The sequence below is a fragment of the Pseudophryne corroboree genome, chromosome 6 (genome assembly GCF_028390025.1).
Source record: "Pseudophryne corroboree isolate aPseCor3 chromosome 6, aPseCor3.hap2, whole genome shotgun sequence".
Classification (NCBI taxonomy): domain Eukaryota; kingdom Metazoa; phylum Chordata; class Amphibia; order Anura; family Myobatrachidae; genus Pseudophryne; species Pseudophryne corroboree.
Window position 1 is genome coordinate 800,610,435 of NC_086449.1, and position 19,473 is coordinate 800,629,907.

At 46.5% G+C, this 19,473-nt stretch overlaps 1 protein-coding gene across 3 annotated transcripts in view; it reads left to right on the top strand.

The window, feature by feature from the left end:
- Positions 1 to 19,473, top strand: part of EFCAB6 (EF-hand calcium binding domain 6) — a 411,320-nt gene that overhangs the window by 108,155 nt on the left and 283,692 nt on the right. For all 3 annotated transcript variants that reach the window (XM_063928921.1, XM_063928922.1, XM_063928923.1), the window contains one exon: positions 13,313 to 13,449. In XM_063928921.1, the coding sequence (XP_063784991.1) occupies positions 13,313 to 13,449 (137 nt within the window). The remainder of the gene's footprint in view (positions 1 to 13,312; positions 13,450 to 19,473) is intronic.

The window sequence follows — 19,473 nt, forward strand, 5'->3', positions numbered from 1 at the left end:
AGGTCAAAATACAGACATGTAAAATGCCGACAGGTCAAAATACCGACATGCAGTTTTTGTTTTGTTTTTTTGTGTGTATGTCGACATAAGTCAACATGGACACCATATAAAGTGTACCGCGTCCCCTTGCATGACTCGCTGCGCTCGCCATGCTTCGGCCACGGTGCCTCGTTGCGCTTGGCACACTATTATATTCCCCCTCCAGGTCCACTGGGATGGTAAAGTATGAACAAGTCGGTTTCAGTGAAAAAAATCATGAAAAACTCATGTCGGTATTTTGACCTGTCGGCATTTTACATGTCGGTATTTTAAATGTCGGTATTTTGTCCATGTCGGGATTTTTACCTTGTCGGGATTTTGACCACCGGTCAATTGGTGTTGGGATTTTGAACGTCAGGATTTTGATTGAAGGTAAACTGACTGCATCCCGGTTTGGGTACAACTCTGAATTATCTTATTGCCTGTGTATACTGGGGGTAATTCTGAGTTGATCGCAGCAGGAATTTTGTTAGCAGTTGGTCAAAACCATGTGCACTGCAGGGGGGGCAGATGTAACATGTGCAGAGAGAGTTAGATTTGGGTGTGGTGTGTTCAATCTGCAATCGAAATTGCAGTGTAAAAATAAAGCAACCAGTATTTACCCTGCACAGAAATAAAATAACCCACCCAAATGTAACTCTCTCTGCACATGTTTATCTGTCCCCCCTGCAGTGCACATGGTTTTGCCCAATTGCTAACAAAATTCCTGCTACCCCCACTGACAGCACGTTACTATACGCAGTAAAAGAAGCTGAAGCTGCAGTGAACAGACTCACATGGAATAAAGCTGGGAATACAGTGGATCGGTGTCGAGCCGATATGCAGTTCCGTAATGACATATCACCTACATCGCTCAGTGTGTACACATGATTGATTAATTTAGCACAGCTACGATCTTCTTCCCAGACATGCGGGGGGACTCCCAGCACAGGGCTAGTCCGCCCCGCATGTCAGTCCGGCCCCCCCTCGCAGAAGTGCAAAGGCATCGCACAGCGGCGATGCTTTTGTACTTGTTGAGTAACTCCGGGCCAGCGCATCTTTAGCGTGCTGGCTGGGAGCTACTCATCGCTCCCCGGCCCGCAGCGGCTGCGTGCAACGTAACGCAGCCGCTGCGGCTCGCCCCCCATTCGGTACGGCCACGCCTGCATTGGCCGGACCAAACCCACGAAACGGCGACCAAACGCCGCCGTTCCGCCCCCTCCCGCCCAGCGATTGCCTCTGCCTGTCAATCAGGCAGAGGCGATCGCATCCCTGCTACGGCCTTCGGCCGTCTGGCATGCGCCGGCGCACTAAGGCGCCAGCGCACTAAGGCACCAGCGCATGCGCAGCAGGGACCCGTTCGCTCTGCTGCGTTAAAACGCAGCGAGCGAACGGGTCAGAATGACCCCCTAGAACGGAGTGGCTTGAAGGTTGTTCTGGTGTGTACAGGAGCAACGATAAATCTCTGTCGACCACATGTAATGTATTGTTCAGTCGTTAGCAAGATTGCAATGTGTGTACGCTCAATGGGGTGATTCAGGCCTGATCGCTGGCCTGCTAACTTTGTTGTCCTGCGATCAGATAGTCTACGCCCCCAGGGGGAGTGTGAATTCACTGTGCAAGCGTGTGATCCTATGTGTACGCCAAGCTGCAAAAATCCACTGTGTGCAGTCTCTGCGCAGCCCAGGACTTACAGTGCGATGAGAACAGGATGATCGGGGCCGGAGCTGACGTCACACACCCTCCCTGAAAACGCTTGGACACACCTGCGTTTTTCCGGACACTCCCAGTAAACGGTCAGTTACCACCCACAAACGCCTTCTTCCTGTCAATCTCCTTGCGAACACCCGTGCAATTGGAATTTTCTCACCATCCTGTCGCTGACCGGCGATGCCCGTTGTTGTTGGCCAACGCACGTGCGCATTGCGGTGCATACGCATGCGCAGTCTATTGCTGATCGCCCACTGTGCGAAAACGCACAGCAGCGTTCAGGTCTGAATCACCCCCCCTGTATCGCTTGTTCTGGGCTCAAGGGAAATCGTCAGTAAAGTCGGAACGATTAGCGGTCGCTCCAATACAAACCCAGCTTTAGCTTTACAACTAGCAAGGATTTATTTATCATCTTGCTTTTCCAATGGACACGATCGCACCTGCTTAATCTGTCTGTATTTAAATTAAAAAAAGGGCCCAATCAAAAGAGTGAAATTATTTACAGTTTAATGATTTACTAGTTTGGAAGCAATGAATTGTTCGGCAGCAGCTGTGAAAGTAAAAGACATATCAATAGATTATATCACCTTAAATAACCCACTCGCTCACATAACATTTTCCGTTCTGTTCCCTTTCATCCTTCTAAATACCAAATTGTAGAGAAATCTAAACCGCCCCCTGAAGCCATTTCTTGTGCTGCGGCAGACATCTTTATCACACAGTGGTTACCGCGCCTTATCAGATGTGTAAATTGTCAAGATGACAGCGATGCTACAAAATATCTGTAGGCTAGTGCGTACCTTGGCTGGTGATAACTAAAAACTAGGTTAATTAGAAGTAGCTAATTAAATAGTAATTAGAGAAACCTTGTTACAGTCGTCTACTCTTGTTATAGCAGACAAACCTTGTGAATTTTTGTGTCACTTTTAACTCTTTAAACGCTGTCTTGTGTTTAAGACCAATAAGAGATCTACAGCGGCCCGCGCAGAATATGTTGGCAATTAATTGCTGACTGGTAATGGGGGGTCATTCCGAGTTGATCGCTAGCTGCCGTTGTTCGCTGCGTAGCGATCAGTGAAAAAAATGGCTAATCTGCGCATGCGTATGCACCGCAATGCGCACGCGCGTCGTACGGGTACAAAGTCCATTGTGGTTTTGCACTGGTTCTAGCGACGATTCCAATCGCACATCCGGCCGCAAGGAGATTGACAGAAAGTGGGCGTTTCTGGGTGTCAACTGACCGTTTTCAGGGAGTGCTTAGAAAAACGCAGGCGTGGAAAAAAAAACGCAGGCGTGGCTGGGCGGGTGTGTGACGTCAAAAGCCGTCCCTCCGTCGTTAGAATCAACGCACATGGAGAATAACTACAGGGCTGGTCTTGTTTTGCACAAAACCATTTTGTAGGCGCTCTGCTGCACAAGCGTTCGCACTTCTGCAAAGCGAAAATACACTCCCAGTGGGCGGCGACTATGCGTTTGCACGGCTGCTAAAAACTGCTAGCGAGCGATCAACTCGGAATGACCCCCAGTGTCCGCTGTCTTACAGTAAATTGTATCTGCGATGAGTGAGATTTACATAAATGAATCACAAATGCTCCACACACCAATGTTTTAAAAGTTGAAGGTGAAAAAGAAAAATATGATATTTAGAATTTCTAAAAATACCGCAGCATACCTTCATGCAAGATCATTAAAAGAAGCATAATTAAAATGTAATTAATGAAACTCCATGAAGGTTATTAGTGGAGTGCAGTACTCTATTGTAGCCTGCAGATGGCGCCGTTGCCTTTTCATTATGAATGAGTTAGTGTTGCACACATTATCGTTTCGGATATACAGTACAGAAATAGTATATGGAATAATGAAAGTGTGAATGTGTTACCATTCCTTAAAGGTCGCTTCTTTGGGCGAAATACAGTCATATAAAAGATTTGATGCCTTTCATGCAATGAGGTAGTTTATCTCACTTTTAGTAGATTTATGGCTCCTACATACCTTACTGCAACTTTTACTAAAGAAAAGCACACCAAAATTAACTAAAAAACTCATGTCGACCTATTTATATGTAAACCTATCCCATGTCGACCTTTTGTCAATTTCGACCTTGTGCATGTCCGCCTCTTGGTGTTGACTTAGACACTGTTGACCTTGTATACCACACCCAGGTTCCTTTATCACATCCTGTGTAGAGTAACCCGGATTGCCCCTTTCCAGGGCCATAACTAGGTGTGTGTGGCATGTGCTCCGCACATAGCACTGCAGGGTAGGGGTCGGCACTTGTCAATTATGAATTATCTAATTACTTTCACTTGCAGCTTCCCCCCTTTTTGAAGCCCAGCATCTCCTGACCGCCCCTGTCTCCTACCCCCACCCCTTTTGTCACTAATACCTATACAGCATTCATGGACTCGACTTGAGAGCTCTTAGTTGTTCAGTCGCACTGTTTATTACTACATTTCTGGATGCTGATGTGTCCAGGTTTCAAACCCATTGTCTATGACATTGCAGTCGGACACTCCATTTTCAAATAGTTAAAACTCTCCAATTTGGAATTCTCTAGCTTTCTATGCAAGGGCAGATAGCTCAATGAATAGAGTGTCCGACTGAGCTATCTGCCCTCGCATAGAAAGCTAGAGAATTCCAAGCTGGAGAGTTTTAACTATTTGAAATGTGTTATATAATGAGGGGTATTGTGGCTGAATGGCGGTGAGCTCTCGGGTTCAGCGCATGAATGTGGTATAAAGAGGATTTGTATCCAAATCCATTTTCTTGCAGTGTTCTATAAATGTGTTCAATATATATATATATATATATATATATATACACACACTGCTCAAAAAAATAAAGGGAACACTAAAGTAACACATCCTAGATCTGAATGAATGAAATATTCTTATTAAATACTTTGTTCTTTACATAGTTGAATGTGCTGACAACAAAATCACACAAAAATTATCAATGGAAATCAAATTTATTAATCCATGGAGGTCTGGATTTAGAGTCACACTCAAAATTAAAGTGGAAAAACACCTACAGGCTGATCCAACTTTGATGTAATGTCCTTAAAACAAGTCAAAATGAGGCTCAGTAGTGTGTGTGGCCTCCACGTGCCTGTATGACCTCCCTACAACCCACACAAGTGGCTCAGGTAGTGCAGCTCATCCAGGATGGCACATCAATGCGAGCTGTGGCAAGAAGGTTTGCTGTGTCTGTCAGCGTAGTGTCCAGAGCATGGAGGCGCTACCAGGAGACAGGCCAGTACATCAGGAGACGTGGAGGAGGCCGTAGGAGGGCAACAACCCAGCAGCAGGACCGCTACCTCCGCCTTTGTGCAAGGAGGAACAGGAGGAGCACTGCCAGAGCCCTGCAAAATGACCTCCAGCAAGCCACAAATGTGCATGTGTCTACTCAAACGATCAGAAACAGACTCCATGAGGGTGGTATGAGGGCCCGACGTCCACAGGTGGGGGTTGTGCTTACAGCCCAACACCGTGCAGGACGTTTGCCATTTGCCAGAGAACACCAAGATTGGCAAATTCGCCACTGGCGCCCTGTGCTCTTCACAGATGAAAGCAGGTTCTCACTGAGCACATGTGACAGACGTGACAGAGTCTGGAGACTCCAAGGAGAATGTTCTGCTGCCTGCAACATCCTCCAGCACGACCGGTTTGGCAGTGGGTCAGTAATGGTGTGGGGTGGCATTTCTTTGGGGGGCCGCACAGCCCTCCATGTGCTCGCCAAGGTAGCCTGACTGCCATTAGGTACCGAGATGAGATCCTCAGACCCCTTGTGAGACCATATGCTGGTGCGGTTGGCCCTGGGTTCCTCCTAATGCAAGACAATGCTAGACCTCATGTGGCTGGAGTGTGTCAGCAGTTCCTGCAAGACGAAGGAATTGATGCTATGGACTGGCCCACCCGTTCCCCAGACCTGAATCCAATTGAGCACATCTGGGACATCATGTCTCGCTCCATCCACCAACCACAGACTGTCCAGGAGTTGGCGGATGCTTTAGTCCAGGTCTGGGAGACCATCCGCCACCTCATCAGGAGCATGCCCAGGCGTTGTAGGGAGGTCATACAGGCACGTGGAGGCCACACACACTACTGAGCCTCATTTTGACTTGTTTTAAGGACATTACATCAAAGTTGGATCAGCCTGTAGTGTGTTTTTCCACTTTAATTTTGAGGGTGACTCCAAATCCAGACCTCCATGGGTTAATAAATTTGATTTCCATTGATAATTTTTGTGTGATTTTGTTGTCAGCACATTCAACTATGTAAAGAACAAAGTATTTAATAAGAATATTTCATTCATTCAGATCTAGGATGTGTTATTTTAGTGTTCCCTTTATTTTATTGAGCAGTGTATATATATATATATATATATTTATATATATACATATGAACAGATGCCAGCACTCACTCCACCAAGTAGGTGCCCGGGTGCCTTCAAACCGGTCTCGCGACCGTATAGACAGATTCAGCAATTAGTGGCACTCGCAGGACTTCATAATGTGGAAAGAACGGACGCGGAGGTCTTTGAATTAATCAATCAACGTTTCGGTAATTTAATACCTACGTCAGGATTGACGAAAGGTATTAAATTAGCGAAACATTGATTGATTAATTCAGAGACCTCCGTGTCCGTACTTTCCACGCTATGAAGTCCTGCGAGTGCCACTAATTGCTGAATATATCTATATATATATAACTATAGATAGATAGGTGTGTGTGGGAAGGGGCATCATAGCATGGACTTTCTCTGGGATCAATTTTGTCATGCTTCCCTGATTATATCACTATTGGACAAAAAAGTGGGGGGGGGGGGGGGGGAGAGGGTGGATGTGCCAATTCTCTTTCTGGCACAGGTCACCAAAAAAGTTACGGCTTTGCCCCTTTCTTACCTCAGCTTATCCAGCTCAGACCTGGGAAAATCCCAAATAGACTTGGGTCAGATAATCTGGGTTGTACCATTTACACCAGGGGTGGGGAACCTTTTTTCTACCGAGGGCCATTTGGATATTTATAAAATCCTTCGGGGGCCATACAAAAATTATCAACTTAAAAATGAGCCTGCCCCCAGTAGATATGCCCACAGTCAGTAGTTATGTCCCCAGTCAGTAGATATGCCCCCAGTAAATATACCCCCAGTCAGTTGTTATGCCCCAGTAGCTATGCCCCCGGTCACTTGTTATGCCCCATTAGATATGCCCCGTCACTTGTTATGCCCCATTCGATATGCCCCCTAGTAGCGACGCTTACACACCCACATTAAAAGAACAAAAAACCACAATACTCACCAGCCCCGCTCCTGCTTCCGGACCGTTGCCCTCAGAACTATGGAAGAGAAGTCATGACATCTCTCCCATAACACACGCACACTGCCAGAGCCGGAAGCCGGAGCTCAGGAGTGATTTTCTGCCTCCGGCTGCTACTGAGGGTAAGAAGCCAGGCGCCCACTAGTAACAAAATCTCAGCGGGTGCCTGGCTAGGTGAGCCTGGCCGGGCCGGATCAAGTGGCTCTACAGGCCTTATACGGCCCTCGGGCCTGCGGTTCCCCACCCCCGATTTACACCAACACACTGCCTGGGCTTTTCCTGGGTTCTTGACTTGTGAGAAAGGGGTATAGATGTCATATTCTGGAGCACAAAGTTGCTATACGGTTCAAAACTCTTGGACTGTCATTAGCCTCAGTCATCCCCATCTAATTTACATGGCATGTCCTTAGAGAGGTCATGCCAGTAAGGATGGGGCAGAGAGAATGGGTAAAAAAAGAGTGACGGTTTCATCGTAGATGATATAGTTCTGATTCTCCTAATTCGGTTTGCACACAAGAAACATGGCGTGGCCACCTCTGTCACATGACTCATGTTAATGGTGAGTGCGTGTCATATAAGGGTTATCAGACTTGGCTAACGAGGATCGCTCCTTCCAGCAGACGGCTGCATTATTAGCACACGCTCGCTCCTCTTATAGCGCCAGTAAAAGTTTGAAACATGAAAATTGGAGAAAATTGCATGATGTTCATAATTGCCAATTTTATAGCTCTTTTGCCCCCTGATGACGCTGCCGGGTATTACAGCGGCTGTGGGCTATATCTTTTCCTTATGTTTTTCCTCCGCTTTTTGTCAGAGAGATGATAAAAAGACAACTGCTTATGGTACATTAGTTACTCCCTTCGCTGCCAGCGGGTCTAAAGAAACACTGAACATTTCTAACTTGTGTGTCATAAAAGTCTATTCTAAATTATTGGCTTTAATCATGTTTCTACAAATGTATACAGACGTTAGATGTAAAGCACTACTGGGGAAAGGGCACAGTAATGATGAACGGGTCACCAAAGTGTGAGCGACGTATCAGGAATGGGGGGGGGGGGGGGGGCGCCGGAGGATTAACTAACGGATATTATTACTTACAAAGGACTGATATCATTGAAATCTCCTGTAAAGGAGTAGATCTTGTTTCTTAGGCAAAATACTAAAGGGGAAGTCCATCCATTATCCCTGTATCATGGTGGGGGAACCAAAGCAGAGGCTCAGTAGGGATGAGGGTTCCCTATGAGAAATGGTGCCAACTGCTGGTTATAAGTGGAAGTGAAAGATACAACAGGTTGGCAGTGTGTAATGTCTATCTACTGGTAACAACACAAGTCATCTGTCTTATGTTTTTTTCTTTTTACTAGGCCGGAGCCGCAGTGGGCACGTGCCACAGTACCGCTGTGCTCCAGTGGTGGTGAAGCTGCAGCCTGATTGACTGGATGTAGCTATTGGAGGGGAAGGGAACGACGACATATAGGGTTATACCACCTCATCCCTTTAATTCTGAGCCAGCGGCTGTGTCATTAGGTGCAGTTTTACTGGCTTAGGCTTGGGCCACAAATAGCGATTTCGCCGGACCCGTTTCGCAGAACCTCTCCAGTCAGGCGAAAATGCTGTGTGGATTTACACATAGCCTTTTGGCCGGATGCCGCAGAATGGCATCCGGCCAATCGCACTGTGTGAACACTTACATTGAAATACATTCAATTGATACATTGAAATGTATGTGTTCTCCTTGAAAGCCGGTCGCCTCTTCATCCATCTGGGTCCGGTGGATGCGGCGCCGCCGCCGCATATGTGTGGGCGGCCATATGGGACCCCATATGCTGGCTCCTTCCTGCCGAGCAGGTCCCGCTGAATGGGACCCCGCTAAAACGCACTGTGTGGCCCCAGCCTTAGGCAGCTGGACATTCTGAGCAGCCTCAGGGTTGCAGAGATGTCCGATGCCCCACGCGGCAGTGATGTGATGCTGCGTCTTCGGATGCAGGCAGCGGATCTGAGAAGCCGTCAGTGAGCGTCTTTCACTACAGACAGGTGCTGCTCGTCCCGCATGTTTTAGACGGTGCCTCTATTGCATCTGATACAGCCTGAGTTGCTTTGACAGCACTGTATGCATCCATCAATCATTCCCCAACAAAGCTGTTGTTCAAACTCTACCTACTTAAATAAAAAGCCCCCCCTTCTCCCCCCTCACATGGCATCCTGCTGCAGGGGAGTGATAGAGAGCCTGGAGGATTTCTGCTACAAAGTAAAAGCTGCCAGTAAAGATATAAATAGGTATAAGTAAGAATATGAGAACTGGAAGCTATAGCTCCTTGCTGGACTGCACCTTTACAGGCAAGTGATGAGAATGGGTCCTGGAAGCCAGTCTCACTCGTCAGCCACTCACTCTGAGGGAGGTGTCATCTGATAAAGAGTGGAGAAGTTGCCCATAGTAACCGATTAGCATCTGCCGTTTTATAGAAGGTTTTGGATAAATGATAGCTAAAAGCTACTTTTTCTCTTTAGAAGGTTTGATACATCTCCTACTTTGACTCAGTAGATTGCAGCGGTCCGGTCAGCAAAACTCATCTAATGCAGTGCAGCCTGCAGAGACAATGGGGGTAATTCAGAGTTGATCGCAGCAGCAAATTTGTTAGCAGTTGGGCAAAACCATGGGGGTCATTCCGACCCGATCGCTCGCTGCAGTTTCTCGCAGCGCAGCGATCGGGTCGGAACTGCGCTTGCGCCGGTGCATGCCAGCCGTCGTTGCCTAGCAATCGCCTCTGAGGCAGAGGTGGTTCGCTCGCCGGGAGGGGACTGGACGACGGAGTTGAGCCCCCGTTTAAGGGGCGCGGTCCGGCCAACGCAGGCGTGGCCAGACCGTTGGGGGGGGCGGGCCACGGCGGCTGCGTGACATCACACGCAGCCGCTGCGGGCCGGGGAGCGACGAGTAGCTCCCAGCCAGCACGCTAAAGCTGCGCTGGTCGGGAGCTACTCTTGAAGTGCAAAGGCATCGCCGCTGCGGGGGGGAGGGGGGGGGGCTGCACTGACATGCGGGGCGGACTAGCCCTGTGCTGGGCGTCCCCACGCATGTCAGTGTGAATGATCGTAGCTGTGCTAAGTTTAGCACAGCTACGATCGACTCGGAATGACCCCCCATGTGCACTGCAGGTGGGGCAGATGTAACATGTGCAGAGAGAGTTTTGGGTGGGTTATATTGTTTCTGTGCACGGTAAATACTGCTGCTTTATTTTTACACTGCAATTTAGATTTCAGTTTGAACACACCCCACCCAAATCTAACACTCTGCACACGCTAAGCCGCTGCCTACTGGGAGTGAATCTTAGCTTATCAAAATTGCGAACGAAAGATTCGCAATATTGGGATAAGACATCTCTGTGCAGTTTCTGAGTAACTCGAGACTTACTCGGCATCTGCGATCAGTTCAGTGCTTGTCGTTCCTGGTTTGACGTCACAAACACACCCAGCGTTCGCCCAGACACTTCTCAGTTTCTCCAGCCACTCCCGCGTTTTTCCCAGAAACGGTAGCGTTTTTTCACACACACCCATAAAACGGCCTGTTTCCGCCCAGTAACACCCACTTCCTGTCAATCACATTACGATCACCAGAACGAGGAAAAAAACGTGAGTAAAATTCCTTACTGCATAGCAAATTTACTTGGCGCAGTCGCAGTGCGGACATTGCGCATGCGCACTAAGCGGAAAATCGCTGCGATGCGAAGAAATTTACCGAGCGAACTCGGAATGACCCCCATGGTTTTGCCCAGCTGCTAACAAATTTGCTGCTGCGATCAACTCTGAATTAGGCCCAATGACTGTGATTGGCTACAGTGAGTGGAAGAAAAGGAGGGGGCTGCGTGCAGGAGCACAAACGTACAGAGCTCGCAAGATTGTGAGCGCACCAGTATGGGGGAAAAAAATAGATTTCCGGACATTGCCTGTTCGGGATTACTTACACCCCAGACTCTGGACAGATGTCCTGATTTCCGTACTGCTTAGAGTAATCCCGGATAGGGTGTGAGGAATCCCTACTGGCATGATGTCATTAGGATGCGGGCAGAACCAGAGGGCTATCACTTCACTTTGGCTATTGATCCTTGTTAAGTAGCTTACCCGCTCCCCTCTCAAAAAAAAACAAAAAAAAAAACATTCCTTATTACTGCAATATGTGGAATAAGGATATTTATTTTCCTGGCTGTACCGCATGAACAAATAAGCCTCTTAGTGATGTCACTAGTTCCTAGCGAATTGATAGGCTGTCTACCCATGAGTATTGGTACAAATGGCTGACTCGGTCCTGTGTGGTCGATGAGGTTACGGTTTTATCCCACTAAAGTTTTAATCCAATATAGTCTACATATTCTGCAAAACACAAACCGCATCACATGTGCCAGCAGCTATTTACAGCTTTTTGCTAATCTGGAAAATTGGTAAAAAAGGCAACACACAACATTCAGTGTTCCAACAGGTCGGAGTACAAGGCCGGACCCAACCGGGAAATGCCGTCCCGTCTTTACACGCATTCATTTTTATGTAAATGCGAGTCAACTAGCCATACTGGACACCACAGTTAATTAAAAACAGAAGACGAACAAGTAATAAACTCCATTTGTTTTTCTAGGCAGGCTGCCAGGGGCTGGAAGGATTCCAGAGCTACCAGCTGGTAAATAGGATATATGCACAGCAGGGCGCCAATACTCTGTAGAGTGTAAACAGATGGAATCAATAGCGAAAGACAAGTTAGACTGCGCTACTGCAGGAACACAGCCAGAACGTACAACCTCCCAGTCTAGATACTTATTCCGTTCCAGTTCATTTAGCAGCGAATGTCTCTTGATATCTGCTCATCTGTGTCTTTTTTTTTATTTTTATCTCCTCCGACTTTCCTCCACAATGACAATTCCAGGAGAATAATACAAAAGCAAAAAGCAACGGCTAATAAAAGATCCATAAATACTGCCCAGCCCCTGTGGCTGCCGTGTGCCCTAGCGATGCCCAAGAGTCGGGGACAACCCTTCAGCGCCGTGGCTGTTGGCGACAGTTTCCTTCGACCAGTTTACCAGCCTGGATTCCTCCGGAGATGTCAATAAAACAACCCCTCTGGGGAGCGGTTTACTGTTCTGATTGCCTGCTTCATATTGTTGTGTAAATATTCTAAGTGCAAAGGAGCGGGGAGAGCCCCTAATTGTGCCATAAACTGCGACAAATTGTGCTGGATTCTAGTCAAAGGACAGGGGATTTGTTTAGTGGTTAAGAGAGAGCTGTTTGTTAAACACTGAGAAATGTACTGAGGGTGTAAGCGTCTATTGCACCTTGACCTTATGAATAAGTTATCGGCCCTACGACAGGTGCAGTTTCTGCGTCTCAGTGTTCCGTAGTGCGTGAGCTATTGTGCGTCTTTAGATGCAGCTGGCAGTGACACTCCTGCATCTGCCTAGCCACCCTTGTCACACTTCCTTCAATCAAATTTGTTTTGCGTCTTGGTGCTGTAGCAATCGGGACGCCTGCGCGAGGTGATTCAGATGTATGCGCAGTATTTAAAACATTGGCCAATGGCGCTCGTATTGGCACAGCGTGCAATTCCTAATCAGCTCCTCTGGCTTATTTTAAAGCAATGGGGAAAACTTGAAGGTGTACAGTATATTGACAAAGTGGCAGCTTTTGAAAGATGTGCTACTCAACGGATTTGACCTTGAAATTTAAAGCGCCACTATTGCTAAGTGCAAATCACGGCGCGTTTCGCACTTAGGGGCAGATGTAACAACAAGTGATACTCTTATCTTCACTTGTTACAAATGGTTAATGGTGCCAGAGCCAATCTGCTCCTATCTATCATGTGTTTGAAAAATGACAGGAGCTGATTGGCTGGAGCGCCATTTATCCTTCGTAATGAGTGATAACAAGAATATCACTTGTTGTTAAATGTGTCCCTTATTATTTTAAAGGTCAAACCCGCCGAGAAAGCAGTTGGCTTATTGCAGATAGGGGGATATGTTCTAAGCCTTGGAGAGTGGTAAAGTGGAGAGAGATAAACTACCAATCAATCAGCTCCTAACTGCCATGTTACAGGCTGTGTTTGAAAAATGGCAAGAGCTGAATGGTTGGTAGTTTAACTCTCTCCACTTTATCACTCTCCAAGGTTTAGTAGATCTGCCCCATAGAGTCTTATAGACATTACAATTATTAATATCAAAACATTTCTATACTATCATCTTATGCTATGGCAAACCCTGCGCTAATACCTTGTCCTTCTCCCACTCACAGATATCAAAGAATCTGAAAAACTTTGTCAGGTCCTGTCGACTCTTTGATTACAATCAAAATGGGCAAATTCAGAAGCACGAGCTCCGACGCATCCTGGAAAACTGCTGCTTCAAGATGAAGAATGTTGAGTATGAGAAGTAAGTGTGCCCTGGGGTACGTAATTCATGCAGCCTACAGAGTGCGGGGGAGGGGTGGGGGGGCATTGTAGGCTTGTGGTCTGGTATTAGGATTTAGATGATGATGTTGCTGTTGCTATCTATGGCATGGAGGCAGAAATATTTTGGGCTATTGGATATTACTGGTACTGGTTCCAAGTAAATTGTTGGGCTGCAGTTTCAGTAATGCATAGTAAATCCCGTGAGGAGCATGACTTCCAATTGGGAAATGTGCAGCTATATATGCATAGATACATGTACTGTGTAGCGTACTTCTGCCAGGTGATTGTGTTTTCCTGGCAAGGTCTCTAGGTAGGCTCCCTAAATAATCAGATAGGTATAGGCAGGAAAGGCAGTTGGGCTCAGACTATGGTCATATGGAGGGAGAAAGGACAATGGGGGTCATTCCGAGATGATCGCAGCTGTGCTAAATTTAGCACAGCTACGATCATTCACACTGACACGCGGGGGGACGCCCAGCACAGGGCTATCCCACCCCGCATGTCAGTGCCCCCCCCCGCAGAAGTGCAAAGGCATCGCACAGCGGCGATGCCTTTGCACTTCAAGAGTAGCTCCCGACCAGCGCAGCTTTAGCGTGCTGGCCGGGAGCTACTCATCGCTCCCCGGCCCGCAGCAGCTGCGTGTGACGCCACGCAGCCGCTGCGGCCCGCCCCCGTTCAGTCCGACCACGCCTGCGTTGGCCGGACCGTGCCCACGAAACGGCGGCCAAACACCGCCGTTCTGCCCCCCGCCCAGTGACCGCCTCTGCCTGTCAATCAGGCAGAGGCAATCGTATCGGTCCGTCGGCCTTCGGCCGTCTGGCATGCGCCGGCGCACTGCGCAGTACTGACCCGATCGCACCGCTACGATAAACTGCAGCGTGCGATCGGTTCAGAATGGCCCCCAATATACAGAACGGATCTGATAGCTATTTAGCAGACAGGAAGGAAAGAACATGCAGGGTTTAAGGGAAACACACAGTAAGCATTCGCACAGACATGGGGCCTAATTCAGATCTGATCGTAGATGCGCCAAATTTAGCACATCTACGATCAGCTTCCCTGACATGCAGGGGGGCCGCCCAGCACAGGGCTAGTCCGCCCCGCATGTCAGGTCCTGCCCCGCACAAGTACAAAAGCATCGCACAGCGGCGATGCTTTTGTACTTGAAGAGTAGCTCCCCACCAGCGCAGTTCCTGCACGCTGGCAGGGAGCACTCGTCACTGTGAGGGTCGCAGCGGCTACGCGTGACGTCACGCAGTCGCCGCGGCCCGTCCCCTGCACGATCCAGGCAGGCCTGCGTTGCCAGGACCGCGCCCCTAAAGCTGCCCGCCCCCTCCTGTCCAGCGACCGCCTCTGCCTGTCAGGCAGAGGCCGATCGCAGAACTAGAAAAGAAGCGCTGTCTGTGAAAGTATCAAGCAATATATTTTATTTTGTTATTATACAACAAATGCGTTTCCCAATCAAAATAAAAAAAGTGGAATAAAATAAATATAAAATACACACAATTTAAAATCACGTTCTATAGAGCCACTAGGATGATCTGCAGACTGGATACTGAAAGTCACTTTGTATCAAGTTTGAATAGAAGAGAAACGATTAAGATAGATAGCAACAATTCTGGTAATGCACTTTCAGAGAGTTCCACACCGTGAAAATGGATCTTCAGTTGGCATTCATTTTTGTACTCTTGTTAACAGAACTTATCCCATTAATTAGGTTAGCATCACTTGTTTCCCAAACTCCGCAATTAATAACTGGTTCTCCGATTTGAACTGTTATAAGAAATGTGAAGACTGCTCATTAGTAGCTGAATCTTGGAAAAAGTCCTGCTTTAATCCACTGATTATCAAATCAATAGAGACACGCTCAGCATGTAGGGCCCACCGGGGGAATGCAGTGGTAGAGGCCCATGTTAGGGGTGTGGCCAGTCTGCAGAGGGGGGGTGGCCTGCCACCTCATTGGTTTGACTAACCATTAGAGAGTGCAACGTCTGGGCCCCTTCATAAATATATACAGTAAATTCAGCTGCTGCATGCATGATAATGTACCAGATTAATAACAGATTAATAACAGCAATGCACTGTAGAAAATACACCATAGTCCAGTATAAGGTAACATATGTATAATGTATAATTCAAGTGCACAGTCTGGAACCTGATCTTTAGAGCAGAAGGTGGGCCCCCAGGCAGTAGTGCCCACCGGTGGTTTCCCCTGCACCTCTGTGGGCCAGTCCAAGCTTGGACGTGCTTAGCCACGCTATCTATAGAATGGTCCGTGTGATATACCTCCTAATGCTGGCGCCGGCTGCCTAGCACTGGCTGTCGGCCAGGCTATGGGGAAAGGGGGTTTCCGGACATCTGGAATTCCCCACTTGCCTTTACCTATGCAGTACCCTACTGCCAGGAGAGCCGCCCAATACGTCATTAGGGCACTCCTATCACCCAGCTTCCTGGACCTGACACTATTTTCCATGATGTCCTGAGGTGACATTATGTGTTGCAGACTTCTCAAACCACAATCCTACTCTCACTCACACGTCCAAATCTTCTCTCGTGCTGCACCTTGATAATGGGATTCTCTGCCTCCACCCATCACACACTCCTCCAACTCCACCCGCTTCAGAGTTCCCCTAAATACTTGTCTGTTGAGTCCTAATGCCTCTGTACCAGGATCCTTCTCACGCGTCTCTCTACTCATGTTACATTACCTGTATAGGAAAACATTTATACCCTATCTTACCTGTCCTCACATCACCTATCTCCCTACAACTCTAGACCTAAAGCTCTTTATGGAATATATCCAAAGATTTTCAGAAAAAAAGGTTTCTAGTTTATACTCAGGTCATGTTTATTGGCATTACCTACATTACTCTGTAATCAAGGTTGGTCTTTACGCACAGAAATTTGTTTTCCCATATGTTTAACAAGCATTGCAGATCATGAGCGAGCAGTAAAAGGTCACATTTAATTGCTGTCTGCTAATGATTGATCATTTCAAAATGAGTTTGGTTAATAAACCTTTAAATAAACAACTGTAAATCTGTTAATTTCCCATCATCAGCGGCACAGAGCTCCTACACAGTTCCGGTGGATGATGATTTGACTAGATCAGTCGTAGTGCCACGGGTGGTCATTTTATCATCGAGTTTTGCCGATTTAGACTAAATAGGCCATGAATTGGCACCAATACCAAAAGTCCACAAAAGTCCACTGAGAACATTTGGAATCCTCTCAGGTTGCTTCCCAGTCGCAAATGTTGCATCTGTCCTGCTTGAACTTTCAGGTCTGAATTAGACCCTAAGTCTGAAAGGGGTATAATAAACCACATAAAAGGTTAAATAAGCAAAAAAAATCAAAAACAGTATTTCCCACAATGTTACATTGGCTTCAAATTGACAGATAAAAAGGAGTTGATTTAATGAAACTCACCCCGCGAGTTCATGCGAGTAAGTGCTACTATATGCCGCGTTTACGTTACCTCCAGAATCACTGATTTTGTTCTCAGGCCAATAGCGGCGCAAGAACAAATTGCGTGCCATACGTTTACCCGACAAATCCCCGGTGCTGATCCGATGCGCCGATCCAATCCTGGGTCAGAATCAGCGAATCGAAGATTTCCAACATGGTGGATTTTACCGATGACCCATGAAGAATCTGCACGTACCGTAAGCCTGGTTAATTTTTTGATGGTGCAACCCGTGGTGCATCTAATGACACAACAGACAGTAATGCAACGTTGCGAGTGGGTGCTCAGTCCTTGCACATTTGGATGCATGGACGTACACCAGGGAAGGGCGTTGTAGTGGAATTTTTATAAAGTTGCAGGCGCGACCTCCAAAAGACACAAAGATGGCTGCTACGGCGTCCAACCCATATGTGCTGTGTAATGTTCACTCAAAAGACTGCGGCATTTCACAGATCAGCCCTCAGAGGAATGCATAGGTTTGTAGTCAGGACTGTTTAAATGATTTGATCTTTATTGCTAAAGTCAAATGTTATTAGAATAGAATCGCTTGAATGTGACGATATTGAAGTGCACACAGATCGTTCCTGCTCCTGAATAAAATGATGGAGGTTAATCCAATAAAAAAAAAGAAATCTGGAGTTTGTTTCAGAGCTCCCCTCCGTTCCCTGGCCAAAATCCCGCCGGCATTGTGAAATTAGGAAGGCAATAACCCAGCGCAGTCTTTTATTTGACAGTAAAGTCGGCGTTTTTCATGGCAATCTGAAAACAGCTTAGATGCTTAAATTGAATTTGTATGCATTCCAAAATAAAATAAGCAGTAAATTATAAAACGCCTGCACGGTTTTCAATTAAACTGGAAAGTCTCAAGGCAGAGGGTTTAAAAAGAGAAAGTGCAGTGGGGGTATAGAAGGGGGGGGGGACAATTCATCCACCCTCCCTAGAGCTGTCCTACCATGTAACCAGCCGGTTCACACAACGTATAGCACCAAATATAAAGAGCTGCGGAAACTACCAACGCTGTAACTTTTCATGACTGTAATAAAGAAAAACTCACATGTACGGCAATGAAGATGAAAAATATAAAAAGATGTATAAGGACGATAATGTAACTATGAAAGGGAATCTTTCATGAGAAATAACTTGTGCTTAAATGAAAGAGGATAATATTAATTTCAGGGAATACATATGTGTTATGTCTTTATAAGTCCAAGTTGTAAGGACATTAATAAAAATGAGTTAGATGCAAGTACATTTAGAGAGAAAGTGGTCCTAGCAGAACTGAAAGTGGATAAATAACTGGGGCCAGATGGGATACATCCAAGGACACTAAAAGAGCCTAAATGGGTGCTGGTAACACCATTAACACAATTATTCAGCCAGTCACTAGCTTCAGGAGTAATTCCAGAGGACTGGAAAATCATGCAGGTAGTCCCACTGCACAAAAGTGGAAGCAAGGAAGATGCAAGCTATTACCGACCAGTGAACCTTATATCAGTAGTAGGGAAATTGATGGAAACACAGTTAAAAGTAAGAATTGTGGAATATCTCAAATCCAGCATTTTACAGGATCCCAAACAGCATGGGGGGAGATCATGTCAAACAAATCTTACTGACTTTTTTGACTTAGCGACTAAAACAATAGAGGATGGAGGGGCCGTTGGAGTAACATATCTAGACTTTAGTAAGGCTTTTGACATGGTCCAACATTGCAGACTGCTAAATAAACTGAAAAGCATGGATTTGGATTCTAAGATAGTTGAATGGATAAGAACTTGGTTATAATATAGGAATCAGACATTTACATAAAATAGAGTGCATTCACAGGAGGAAAAGGTTACTAATGGAGTACCCCAGGGATCTGTACTGTGTCTCTAGGTAGACTAGGGGGATGGTCAAGAGCGTGGCAACTACAGTTTAATGCCAAAAAATTCAAAATCATGCATTTGGCTCTCAAAAACTCAAAAGCTAAGTATAGTATCAATGGCACTATAATGGAAACTACTGAGGAGGAAAGGGATCTAGGAGTCACTATTTCAGATGACTTAAAGGCAGGTAAGCAATGTAACAAGGCAATGAGAAAGGCTAGGCAGATGCTTGGCGCATAGGGAGAGGAATCAGCATCAGAAAGAAATAAGTAATAAAGACACTGTATAGGTCATTGGTACGGCCTCATCTAGAATACTGTGTTCAATTCTGGAGACCATATCTTCAGAGGGATATTAATACATTAGAAGCAAAGAAGGGCAACTAAAATGGTGCATGGCCTACATCACAAAATGTTATATGTATAGTTTTGGAAAAGAGACTGGAAAGGGGGGACATGATAGAAACATTCAAATATATCAAGGGTTTTAACAAGGTACAGGAAGGAGACTTTCTTCAAATGAAAATAAGTATTAGAACACGAGGACACTTGGTGAAACTGGAAGGTGATAGGTTCACAGGAAACTTGAGGACAAATTACAGAAAGGGTAGTAGATAAGTGGAAAAGCCTCGCATCAGAGGTGGTAGAGGCAGTGCCAGATTAAAGTCCAGATG